Below are 12,655 nucleotides of genomic sequence, written 5' to 3'. Positions count from 1 at the left end.
AGCAAACATATTCTTTTTAATTCAAGGATTCTCACCCCTCAATGCACTACTGTGAATTACAAACGTCTTCCAACAGTAATGGATGGGTAGGATCTATGGAGATGAGCCCTCCTTTAGAGTACCATCTGCAGTCATATTTAGCCACATTAGTCCAGGACACACTAAGGGATTTTTGTCTGATAAATCACTACAACCCACTGGCTTGGAAGACTATGCTTATAATATAACTTTAAAGCTTTCATAAATATAAAAAATAACCAAGACCATTATTTAAAAGAAACATTAGCCAAAGAGAACTTCTGATGAATATATTAAATCATTGTGCCATTTTAAGCTAAAACTGAAATAAATATTCTTAGAATTCTGCTTTACTAAAAGTAATAGTTAAAAATTCTTACTTGTAAGGCCTCCTGTTTATTATAGAATTCATTATTATCTGGTGGTTTAATGAGGTAGCAATGGTTACAACATTTCTTTAGCTCCATCATAATGTTCAAAAAGCCTGAGGTACTGCCCTTGGAACCTTTGCTGAGGGCTTTGTAATTCCTAGTTAAAATCCATCTTCAAAAACAAAAGTCACACAAACAATGTTGAGCAGATCACCAAGACAAATTCTGAAAGCTTAAAAAACAACACTAGAACCAAATCAAAATTTCACCATTCTGAAGCCCATGATTAGATATAGGATGGACTGAACTCAAAATTTCACCATTCTGAAGCCCGTGATTAGATACAGGATGGACTGAAACTCATGTAAAAGACTTAAAAAACAAAACAAAACAAAAAAAACACATAACTTGTCTGATCCATCAACTACACACAAAAGCTTTACGTAGTATAATAAATACATTAATTCTTTTTTCTTGAGTTTTCTGGAGCAGTGAGTGAGTGGTCTACTGTATCAATCTTCTTACAAATTTCATTTCGTCTGAGAAGTTTTTAGAACTACATCTTTTCATTTTAGTCATACTGCCCTCTCTAAATTGTACTTATGTAATACACATGCAACTTAGGGGGGGAAATACTTCAAACTACATACAATGCTCACCAAAACCTACTTTAGTTACCTATTATTAACTTCCTTTCTGGTAAATTTAGCTTACAAAGAGACTTAAAGCCCCTAAATATCTAGATATTCTTTTATTACCTTTCTTTTCTACTGGTTACTCAGCATTTGCCTGAACTTATGAAGCAAAGAGGAGTCCATGTGCAATGCTCGATTCTATAAGAGGTCTTAAAGGCTCAAAACTTACTTTACTATATTTACAACTTCCCCTGTTTTTCTGGAGAAGATACTCTAAAACTTTTTACAGAAATTTGTGGCAATCTTTCACCTAGGTTCAAGGCTAATTTGGGCATCTGATAGGTATTGTCTCCACCACCACACCACCACCCCAGCAGGAGGCACATATAAAATTTACAACCATATTTATTACCATAGTAACAAAAAACTACCCAGAAGATGAATAAGTTTATAATAAACAATGGGTACTGAAAGAATTACAGGAGTTATATCTTTCTCCTTTTAACTTCTACAAATTCACTTTTTAAATTTTCCCATTTTTCCAAACACAACAACCACAAACAATACTTAATAAGAATATTACCTTTTCCATTACAAAGTATTCCCTCCATAAACAAACACCCAAATCTAAACAAGCACCTCATCTACAGAAAATAAAGGGAATATTTTTAAACATTCCAGAAGTATATACTATGTTAAATCCACACTATACAAAAACTTACACAAAAAACTGTTTTCCTTATCAAAGGAATTTTAAGGGGAAAAAAAAGAGAGGAAGAAGAACCCACAAATGCAGCACTGAACTGCCACAGAAAGATCATATTCATTTCTAAATGAAGCACAATTTACAGTCTGAGGTAACACAGGAAAATCTGATTGATCACTGACATCAAAAACTTTTAAAATTTTAAAGTGGGGTAATAATATTTTAAAAAATTATTAGATACATGAAAAAAATATGGCTAAAAAAACTACCTCTGGCATGTGTGAAAAGAACAAGTAATTGGAGAAATAGAAGAAACCAGAGTGCTAATTAACTCAAACTAAGTCATAGGTACCTGGGAGTACTTTTCAATATAGGTCATGCCATAGCCCAGGCTTGCTTGAAACTCTCTAAGCACCTGGATGAATACGCAATCTCAATCTCACTCTGATAATCTCCCATGTCTGATCAGTGTGCACCATAATAACACCTTCAATAAATCCACTTTTTTTTTTTTTTTTTTTTTTTAATTTTTTTTTTTTTTTTTTTGAGACAGGGTTTCTCTGTGTAGCTTTGCGCCTTTCCTGGAACTCGCTTTGGAGACCAGGCTGGCCTCGAACTCACAGAGATCCGCCTGCCTCTGCCTCCCGAGTGCTGGGATTAAAGGCGTGCGCCACCACCGCCCGGCCAATAAATCCACTTTTAAGGGCATGATATATACAAATTCTCACCATAAAATTTAACTGTTAAAGATTCCAAATAGAGTCGCAATACTTCCCTGTACAATTAAATATTTGAATAGATGTTAGGACATATTTTTGTTTTTATTCTTTGAAAAGTCACTAAATTTGACAAAGAACTTACACAAAATATGACTTGTTCATGTTCTTCAAAAAAAAGAGGTTTAAAATTTTGTCTCAGGTTTCTTTAACTCTGTCAATTATCACAATTACTGAACACACTAGGCTTGTTGAAAGGTAAAAAGTATGAAACCTAAGAGAGCACACAATGATGTGTTAAAAACACGGCCTGGGGGCTGGAGAGGTGGCTCAGTGGTTAAGAGCACTTGTGCCCTTGCAGAGGACCTCAGTTCAGTTCCCAGTACCCACACGGTGGTTCACAACCATCTGTGACTCAAGCTCCAGAGCACCCTATGCTCTACTCTGGCCTCTGTAGGCACCAAGATGTACACGATACACATACATACACGCAAGCAAAGACTCAGATACATAAAAATAAATCTTTTAAGACAATGTTTTAATCTTGGAGCCAGCATTAAAGCTAACTACTAATTAGCCACAGAATAAACTTATTCTGAAATTGTATGAGTTGCTACTACTCTAAGACCCTGGCTGTGAGGAAGTGGAGCACCCTGAGGACAAAGACAGGTAACTCTGAATTCAGTGTCTTACTTGTAATATTGTTTCTGTAAAGCACTCATTTCCATTCTTAAAATCTGCTCAACTTTGGCAGGAAGAGATTTTTCCACATCTTTCTTAACTCTGCGTAACAGAAATGGCTCAAGCTCCTTGTGGAGGCTTGCATAACCATATTCTCTGCCTTTGCCATGTTCTTCTTCAAAATCTTCCCATGAAGAGAACCTAAAAAATTTAAAGAAGTTATTGAAAATAAGCAAAATTGTGTATTAGAGCTAAAATTAATCACCTCTAGAAGTCTCCCACCCAAGAAGTTCCTCCTATACATACATACACAAATATAAACATTTATGTGTGAGTATATATGTATACATCTGTAGATATGAGTGAGTATGTATGATCCAACCTGAGATACAGAGTGCCTTCAAGGCTAGCCTGAGCAACTCAGGGAGTCCCTAGCTCAAAACAAAAAGCAAAACAAGGGCTGGAGATAAAGCTCATGTAGACTGCTTCCCCAGCAAGTGTGATGTATGAGGCTCATCTTGCAGAATTCCACCAAAAAGACGAAATGAATAAAGTTATAATTTATATCTTACATATACATTCATATATTCATACTATGAATAAAGTTGTAATGACTATTCTTGAATTAAATTCAAGGACACAATTAGTTGTCACTAAAATATTTCTCAAAAATACCATGTAAAGTTCAAGACATACTGAGAAAAGAATGTGTGACCTGTGACAAGTTATTTAACCTTTTCTGGTCTAGTTTTCATTTACAAAGTAAGATTACTAGCACACTCTGTGGGTATTGTAGCTGATACTATTAAATATAAAGAATAGCATTATTCTAGTTTTCCAAGCAAGGTATATTTTGCACATGTGCAAACTCAATTAAAATTTATTGAGCTAAAGAAATGACACAGCAGGTCAGAGAATTTGCTGGCTCTTCATGGGAAGTGGGTTCCATTCTCAGAGCCCACATGGCAGCTCACTCCCAGTTCTGTAACTCTACTTCCAGGAAAAAAATCAAGCCCTCTTCTGGCTTCCTCAGGCACTGAATGCACATGGTATACATACATATATATATGCAGACCAAACACTTAAACACATAACATTTTTTTAGTGTATACACTGCAGTTTATGTCTAAGAATTTAAAAATTCAAATTACAAATCCAAAAATTATCCCACCCCATTTTTTTTTCAATTTTAATAATCTGTGACCCATCATCATTTAAATCACTAACCTGATGCCCTAAATTTTTTCCCAACTGAATCTAAGCATATAAAACTATGTATATCCCAGGTTGTCTTACTTTTCTGGCATAATGAAATGTAGCAATGACCAGAGCTCTTTCAGGGAGTTTTGTAGAGGAGTTCCAGTGATAAGAAGACGATGATTAGATTTAAAATCAATTAAAGTTTTATACAGAAGGGAATCATCATTTTTTAATCGATGTGCTTCATCAACACCTATAAATGCCCAATTTAGACCACCAAGGAATGCCTTAAAATGAACAAAAGAATAGTTAATATATTTAGAGAAATAAGAATTCAAACTTAACTTTCTCATTTGATTTGAACTCAAGATTACTAAACAAGGCAAATTAAAATTAGAAACTAAACCTGGCTGTGATGACGCACGCCTTTAATCTAAGCACTTGGGAGGCAGAGGCAGGCAGATCTCTGTGAGGTCTAGGCCAGCCTCGTCTACAGAGATCCAGGACAGACAGGGCTGTTACACAGAGAAACCCTGTCTCAAAAAAACAAAAATAAATAAGTAAATGCATAAATAAAATTAGAAATTGTCATTTAAATATTTTTGCTGTGTTGTAGAACACGCCTTTAATCTTAGCACTCAGGAGGCAGAGGCAGGCGGATCTCTGAGTTCAAGGCAGCCTGGTCTACAGAGTGAGTTCCAGGACAGCCAGGGCTACACAGAGAAACCCTGTCTTAAAGAACCTAAATGAATGAAAAAATGAATGTTTCAAGACTTAACTGTAATCCTCAAATCAAGTAACTAACCATTCAAAATAAAATTTCTTCAATGACTAACTTAACCAATAGAAAATGGAGAATATCAGTCTGTATTAGCTTATACAATGAGCAAAAAGGAAGGAAGCTGATACTACCACCTCAAAATTTTATTCACAATTTTTAGTCTAAGTCCAACAAAGGTCTCTATAAATGCCAACTTCAAACAGTATCATGTTCCAAGTGTAAGTATAATTAATCACATGACTTCTATAAACAGCAGCTTTCTAATACATGAATTTAGGTCTCTTGAGACTTGAAACAGAGACAAGCCTGATTCTGCTATTAATAGCTGTGTTACATTACACAAGTTCATGACACTCTTTGAGAACTGACTTTTCAGTAAAGTAGAAATAGCAAATACAAACAGGCAAGAATTAAATGAGACAACAGTTATAAAGATTTGATGTAAGTTTCACTAACACTGTTAGGTAATGTCCTGGTCATCTGAGGAACTGTTTGGATCAGACTGGCCTATTGGCTTGCCTTAGCTGCTAATTACTACAGGATTGCTCAGGCCACCACAAGTGGCACCAGCTCTAGGTAGGTGATCCTGCGCTGGGTATAAACTTGAGAGCAAGTCAGCAAATGGACTTCGCCGTGCTTTCAACCAAGAGTCTCTGCTTGAACTTCTGCCCTGATTTCCTTTATGATGACTGTGATGACATAAGGTAATAAACCCTCCTCCCCTACATTGACATTGGTCAGTGTTCTATCACAGTACAAAGTAACAGAAATGAAACTACACTAACAAATAAATTCCACCTAAGTAAGAATTGGTAAACTTTTTCTAAAAATAAGAGATAAGAAATATTTTAGACTTTGCAGACCAATGTGCATGGTTACATCATTTCAATACGCCCTTTAAGGAACTACTCTAAATATTTTTAAAATATAAAATTCATTCTCAGCTCAACGGCCATTTAAAAATTAAAAGCCCCAAGGTTACAGTTTGCAGACCTATTCTATGACTTAAATATCCTTTCATTCTGACCACAACACATGATACAGGAAAACTGACACTAAACAGAAAACACTAACATAAGTAATACATACCTTATCCTTCAATAAAATTTCATAAGTTGTTAAAAGTATATTAAATTTTAACCGTTTGGTCTGGGGATGCATCCATTCATGAGTTCTTATCTATTATGAAATTTTAAGGACAAATATAAGAGAGCCACCAAGTAAATTATATTTCTACTTAAATATCTAAAATGAATTAAAAAGTCATTTAAAATACACACACAAAAAGATACATATGTAATAACAGTGAGCAACTCTTTATAAAATCCAACATTAGGTATGCTGAACTAAAACCTTTTATTAAAAGAATGGAGCAAACCTAATTTTATTACATTCCTTTCACTAAAGTAAAGTTCCCACATTTGGTGAAACAAATAATACACTTAGTAACTGTTGTGAAATATTTTAAGATGTGTTACATTTGTTTATGCTGTGGAACACTTGTTTTAATGATGTAAAGGTGTGTTGCATTCTTTTATAGTGCATTTGTTTAATTCTGTGAAGCTGTGTTACTTTGCCTGTCTAAAACACCTGATTGGTCTAATAAAGAGCTGAACAGCAAACAGTGAGGATAGGCAGGGCTGGCAGACAGAGAATAAATAGGAGGAGAAATCTAGGAAGAAAAGATACAGGAGCAGGATAAGGAGGAGGACTCCAGGGGCTAGCCACCCAGCTACACAGCAAGCCACGGAATAAGAAGTATAGAAAAGGTATACAGAAATAGAGGAAGGTAAACACCCAGAAGCAAAAGATAGACAAGATAATTTAAGTTAACAAAAGCTAGCTAGAAACAAGCCAAGCTAAGGCTGGGCATTTATAAGTAAGAAAAAGTCTCTGTGTGTAATTTATTTGGGAGTTGAGTGGCGCCCCCACCCCCTCAAAAGAGTCAAAGAGCAAAGAGTAAAAACAACCAACTACAAGTAACATTTATGGATGAAATAGATTAGCATCTAAGTTTTACCTCACATAACTGCAAAGAGAATAAAATATAGAAGTACAGATGAAAACAGATGAGCAACCAATTAAAATGGTAAAACTTAAGAAGGGTATATATGAATGTTCACTACACTCTGCAAACTATTCATGAATATTTGAAATTTTCAACAAAAGAAAAATGTAACTCATATATTTTCATAATATGTCCATGTGTGGGTGTGCTTGTACATGTGTGTGTGGCACATGTCTATAATGCTAGTACATGAGAAACTGAGACAAAAGGATTCTGAGTTCAAAGCTAGCCTGGGCCAAAAAAAGGTACAGGGGTGTGTGTGTGTGTGTGTGTGTGTGTGTGTGTGTGTGTGTGTGTGTACACATTTATATATATATATATATGTATATTATATATATATATAATATATATCATTCATATAAACATACATATATATCCAACTATACTTGAACCAGGTATGATTTTCAAATTTATTTTATTTATTTATTATGTTTGTGTATATCTGTATGTATGCAGCGAGCGGTCAGAGGACAATTTAAGGGAGTCAGCTTTCTCCTTTTCCCCTGTGAGTGCCAGGAATCAAACTCAGGTTATCAGGCTGGGTGGCAATCTCACTAGCCCCACAACTTTATTTTTATTATAACCAATTAAGCATGTGGTAGGCACTTATTTGTGGCTAATTACATGTTAGAATTAAAAGTATGGAGACAAAACAAAAAAGATAAAACATTTATACTAAAAGATAAATTTGTCTACCCTTCTAAATTTATAGAAAAATAACTTACCATGTTTCTGCTATTAATGTCACCTAAATAAACCACCGCATTCATCTGAGATGCCCATGTCTGAATCTCCCTTTGCCAGGAAGTGAGAGTGGAAAGTGGTACAACTAATAGAAAAGGTCCATACAACTGATGTTCATGAAACAAATAGTTGAGAAACGAGATCGTCTGTATTGTTTTTCCAAGGCCCATTTCATCAGCAAGTATGCAACTATTTCCTCTATAAAGTCAAAAACAAAAATCCATGTATGCAATAAAGATCTAAATTCATGAAGAACTGTTTTCATACCATATGAAGTTTTTCATACCATATGTTTTCATACCATATGAACCCTTTATATGAAGTTGTGTAGACTGAAACTCTAAGAAGCGTTCTATGCAATACACTAATTCTATCAGCAACATACATTAATAAATACATGTCAGTAACAGTATAGGAAACATAAAATGAATAACTAACATGTAAGGCTAGATTTTGCTCTAATATTAAATATTATTATTCTTTGTCAATTACAAAGCCATTATTGCAATTCATCTACCAGTAGTAGACTATAGATATGTTAGTAAGTAAAAAGTATCTAGGAAGAACAAAAGTGAAAAAATATAGCTAAACTGCAACCTAAAAAGTTGTGAACTCAAGAATAGGGACCACAGGACGCAGGGAAAAGGTAGAGGACTGAGTGGTTATTAGAAAAAACTAGAGAACAGAGAAATATTCCAGGAATAGTGTGGATGGCAACATAAACAGTTTTTCCAGTTGAATAAAAACATTTAAGAATTGTAATCATCAAATAAGTTAAACTCAAACTTTATTAACAGAAATCATCCCTAAATTATGTATTTATAAAATCTATTCTTACGCCTACAGCTTGTCTAGTGTTACCATTAATCCCATCCATGTCCTTCCTCATTATGCACACTATGGAAAGACAATGTGACAGCAGTAGGGCCTGGTGCCCCATGCCTTTACCAGCTGCAGCTTTCTGTACCTTGTGAAGGAAGCATGATGATACTGTGCAGACACCATCTCTACCCTAGGTAGGCATGGTGGTGTACACCTATAATCCTAGCACCTGAGGTGAAAGGGGAGGATCAGCCAAGGTCATCCTTGGCTGCAGAGTGGGTTTGAGGTCAGCTGGACAATTATGAGACCCTGCCTCAAAAACCAACAGGAAAAAAAACAACAATAACATCAACTAAAGCACATCCTTGAGTAGACTGAAAAATTAAAAAAGAAAGTAACTTATCAATAATCAGGGCAATACATTGGTTGACTAGAGATAAATCCTAAACCTCTTACCTCTCTGACCAATTTTTAGTGCACTGTCTATGCAGCCAATCTAAGGGACTGGAATATACTTAGCGTCTGAGTCTCACCATCAAGAAACCATTAATATCCTGGAGTCAGGGCTGTGAATCTAAAGGATGTGAAAAGATCCTAAAAACTCTCAAAACACTTTCCATTGAGAATTATGATTGTCATCGGGTTCACTGGCTCCACTTAAAGACTTAACTCAAATCTGACATGCCTTCATGAACACATTAAAATGAAGTGAAATAATGTTTCTATGATGCCTGCCGCAGACCCCAAACCAGACGTGTGCTGCTCCCTGCACACCAAACCTCAAGCAAATACTGTTTTGCTACAATGTTTCAGCTTATGGAAATCTGATTCCCCTAAGTAGTTATTAGAGGAAACTGACAACTGGTTTAACGTTTAAAGAAAGGACTTAGTAACAACCTGTGAGGATAGGGAAGTCTCATTCTTTCAATGTAAGTAGATAACTCAGAAGACACTTACTTGCACCAAGAGTGAGCAAGCCAATTTAAACCATTCAACTGATAGTCTCTCAACTCTAAACCCTCATGTCCTCCAATGTAGGATGGTTGCTTCTTCAGAGCTACAAATCTTGGTCTTTGTTTCAATACCTTTGGTCAGAATAAATATCAATATGTAGAATTACTTAATATAAGAAATCATCAAAAACGAAGAATGTCCTTTAGCCTATCTTTCACCATAAAAATTAACATTTATTTCAAATCATTCATTTCACAGGTTCTATGATTCAAAATGTCTGAGAAGTCAAGTACAATTGTATACACCCATAATCCCCCAACTCAATAGATGAGACAGAGAAGACTATTTCTAAAAACATGAGGCATGAGGATCCTGAGCTCTACAATAGCATGGGCAAGATAATAGAATCCCAGCTCAAAAATAGATAATAGTTTCATCAAAATTATTTACTACTAACCAATTATACACTTCACTATCTGATACTGTTTCTGTAGATCACCTCTAAGTTCTTGCTGGTAATAATATTTTATATCTCCCGGAGATATATATTTATCTGATGATGCATTTGTGCATGGCTACTTTCTATGATTCCAGCAAGAATGTAGAGTAAAATGTTTTGTCTTTTTTTAAACAAAAAAATTACTAAGGAAATTCAGTTCCAACAGTATGCACAGGTCAAGTACTTCATAAGGAAGGAAAGTCAAATTCATTCATAACCATTGCTCCAATGTAATAAAGTAAGTAGTATCCAGACTTTAAAACCAACACTAATATTTTTATGTAAACTATTGAAGTTTTAAACCTCTGGGGAAGGTGGTCCTAGTTTCTCATGAGTGTTCTGACTCTGCTCTTACTTTCAGCAACAACATCTGCTGCTTTAACTAAACATACACCTCCAACTTCAAGGGAAGTGTTCTCTGTTCAGGTTCCCCATACCATCATCATTACCACCAATTTATATTTTAAACAGAGTGCCACTAGAGGAATCTCAGTTTCTCTAAAAGGCATATCCAACTAAGTACTCTTTCAGCCGACCTGACATCAGGATTCAACTCTCTATAAAGACTTATAACTTAACACATTTGCATTAATTTAAAATTTCAGTACTCACTTTGCAATCTTTAAAAGGAGTCGTTTTTGACTGATTCCTGCTAAAATATTCATCGATGCATGTCTGAAACTTTTTGGAAATGAGAGCTCCATCCTCCCAGCTGCACTCTGAGTATGGAAGCCCCTGCCATTTGCAATAATAATCAGGAAGACCAGCTGCTGATTTTTGATTGGAATGAGCTATAAGATGAATCAGGTATTCATTTTATTTAATTGTGTGAGAGGTATACTCAGTAAAGGCTACACAAGTGAAAACAGATCATCTACATTACAATATTTTATCTTGATAAAACCAAGCTACTGTATTTTATGTGTAAACAGTAAACTGATGTTTGCTTACATGACTTCAAGCAAGATAAAAAGTCTGAAAGCAGCCTTGGGAGTATACACTTGCAATCCCAGCTACTTGAGATCATCATTGGCAACATAATGGGATCCTATCTCAAAAACACACCAAACAGATAACAGTTTATCAAATTTATTTACTACTAACCAATTATACGCTCCACTATCTGATACTGTTTGTGTAGATCATCTGTAAGTTCTTGCTGACAATTATAATATTCCACATCTTCTGGAGAAGCATTTTTCAGCCTGAAAAATTTTAAAGCAACAACAGACTTCAGATGTTCCTCTAAATAACTTTATTGCACTGATAATTATCTCTTAGACAAGCTCCCACTGCACCCTTTAATGGAGTAAACCACGTCTGAACAGTGAAGAAACTGAAAACATTACTAGTCATTTTTCCTTCTCTTTGGCAAGCTAGAGACTGGACCCAGGGCCGTGCACATTCCAGGCAAGCACTCTAACAGTAAGCTACACATCCTGACCAATGTCATGAATTTTTAAATTCACAAATTTCTGGCAGTATGAAACAGTCTGTGATTCTTATAAAAGACAAGGTCAGACCTGAATTTCACTGTGAGAGAAATAATATAGACTATAAATATTTGAGGCTGTCATTTTATTCTTAGTTATGTATTTCTTAATACCAAAAAGCTTAGTTAACTGTACTCTTCAACTATTTAAAAAAAAAAAAAAGGCATTTTTTTACCATCGTTTTGTTTCCTGATCTTTTTTCTTATAATTATCCAATTTTTTCATCCCTCTAACATTCTGCTGCTTGAGAGTTTCTTCTGTCTCCCAAGTGTTGTGGATGTGTGACCATCCTTTCCATTTGATTAAATACTGTATGTCTCCTGGCTCTTTGTTTTTTTCGAATCCTGCATTTGGGTCACCATCTGCTTCAACAGCATAAATGGTTGTAGTAGCACCAGTAGCTAAAGACAAAAGAAAAAAAATCCATGTAATACGGTTACAGGGTTATTTTCTTCCAAATATAAAGTTTCAAGAGTATGTGTACAAAACTACTCATTAGATAAGCAAACTATTTAATACAAAAAAGTATAGAAAATGTCACATATAAATAAAGGACATTCAAAATTTTGAAGTGAAAATCATCTAATTCAGCCCCTCTCTTGAGCTTTCAAAACAGGGAACACGGGCATTGACACGGCTCCGCAGGCAGAAGCGCTCGCTACCAAGGTGGTAACCCGAGTGCTGCCTCCCTGGACTCCCATGACGGAAGGAACCATCCACAAAGGTCGTCCTCCAGGCACCACGTGTGCCATGCACGGTACATACATCCTCAGGCACATGTGCACACAACATACATCCTCAGACACATGTGCACACACTAAATAATTGTACAATTTTTTTAATTAAGTAAGGAAAGCCAATTTATCAAAACACAATGGAATACTCAACAACACACCTATTAACATATGGTAACTAATAATTTGTTAATTGCTATTTTAATTATTTTACTTTCCAGTTACATTAAGCA

At 35.2% G+C, this 12,655-nt stretch overlaps 1 protein-coding gene across 1 annotated transcript in view; it reads right to left on the bottom strand.

Moving 5' to 3' along the window:
- Chd1 (chromodomain helicase DNA binding protein 1) overlaps nucleotides 1-12,655 on the bottom strand; it is an 81,104-nt gene that overhangs the window by 37,741 nt on the left and 30,708 nt on the right. The window contains exons 8-16 of the mRNA XM_059272928.1: nucleotides 11,864-12,089; nucleotides 11,300-11,400; nucleotides 10,808-10,986; nucleotides 9,700-9,827; nucleotides 7,902-8,118; nucleotides 6,198-6,287; nucleotides 4,424-4,614; nucleotides 3,140-3,328; nucleotides 399-561 (exon numbers count right to left, since the gene is read on the bottom strand). Of these exons, the coding sequence (XP_059128911.1) occupies nucleotides 399-561; nucleotides 3,140-3,328; nucleotides 4,424-4,614; nucleotides 6,198-6,287; nucleotides 7,902-8,118; nucleotides 9,700-9,827; nucleotides 10,808-10,986; nucleotides 11,300-11,400; nucleotides 11,864-12,089 (1,484 nt within the window). The remainder of the gene's footprint in view (nucleotides 1-398; nucleotides 562-3,139; nucleotides 3,329-4,423; nucleotides 4,615-6,197; nucleotides 6,288-7,901; nucleotides 8,119-9,699; nucleotides 9,828-10,807; nucleotides 10,987-11,299; nucleotides 11,401-11,863; nucleotides 12,090-12,655) is intronic.

Source organism: Peromyscus eremicus, chromosome 8b (assembly GCF_949786415.1).
Source record: "Peromyscus eremicus chromosome 8b, PerEre_H2_v1, whole genome shotgun sequence".
In the NCBI taxonomy this organism is placed as follows: Eukaryota; Metazoa; Chordata; class Mammalia; order Rodentia; family Cricetidae; genus Peromyscus; species Peromyscus eremicus.
The sequence above is the reverse complement of the archived record's forward strand: the minus strand, read 5'-3'. Positions and strand labels throughout refer to the sequence as shown.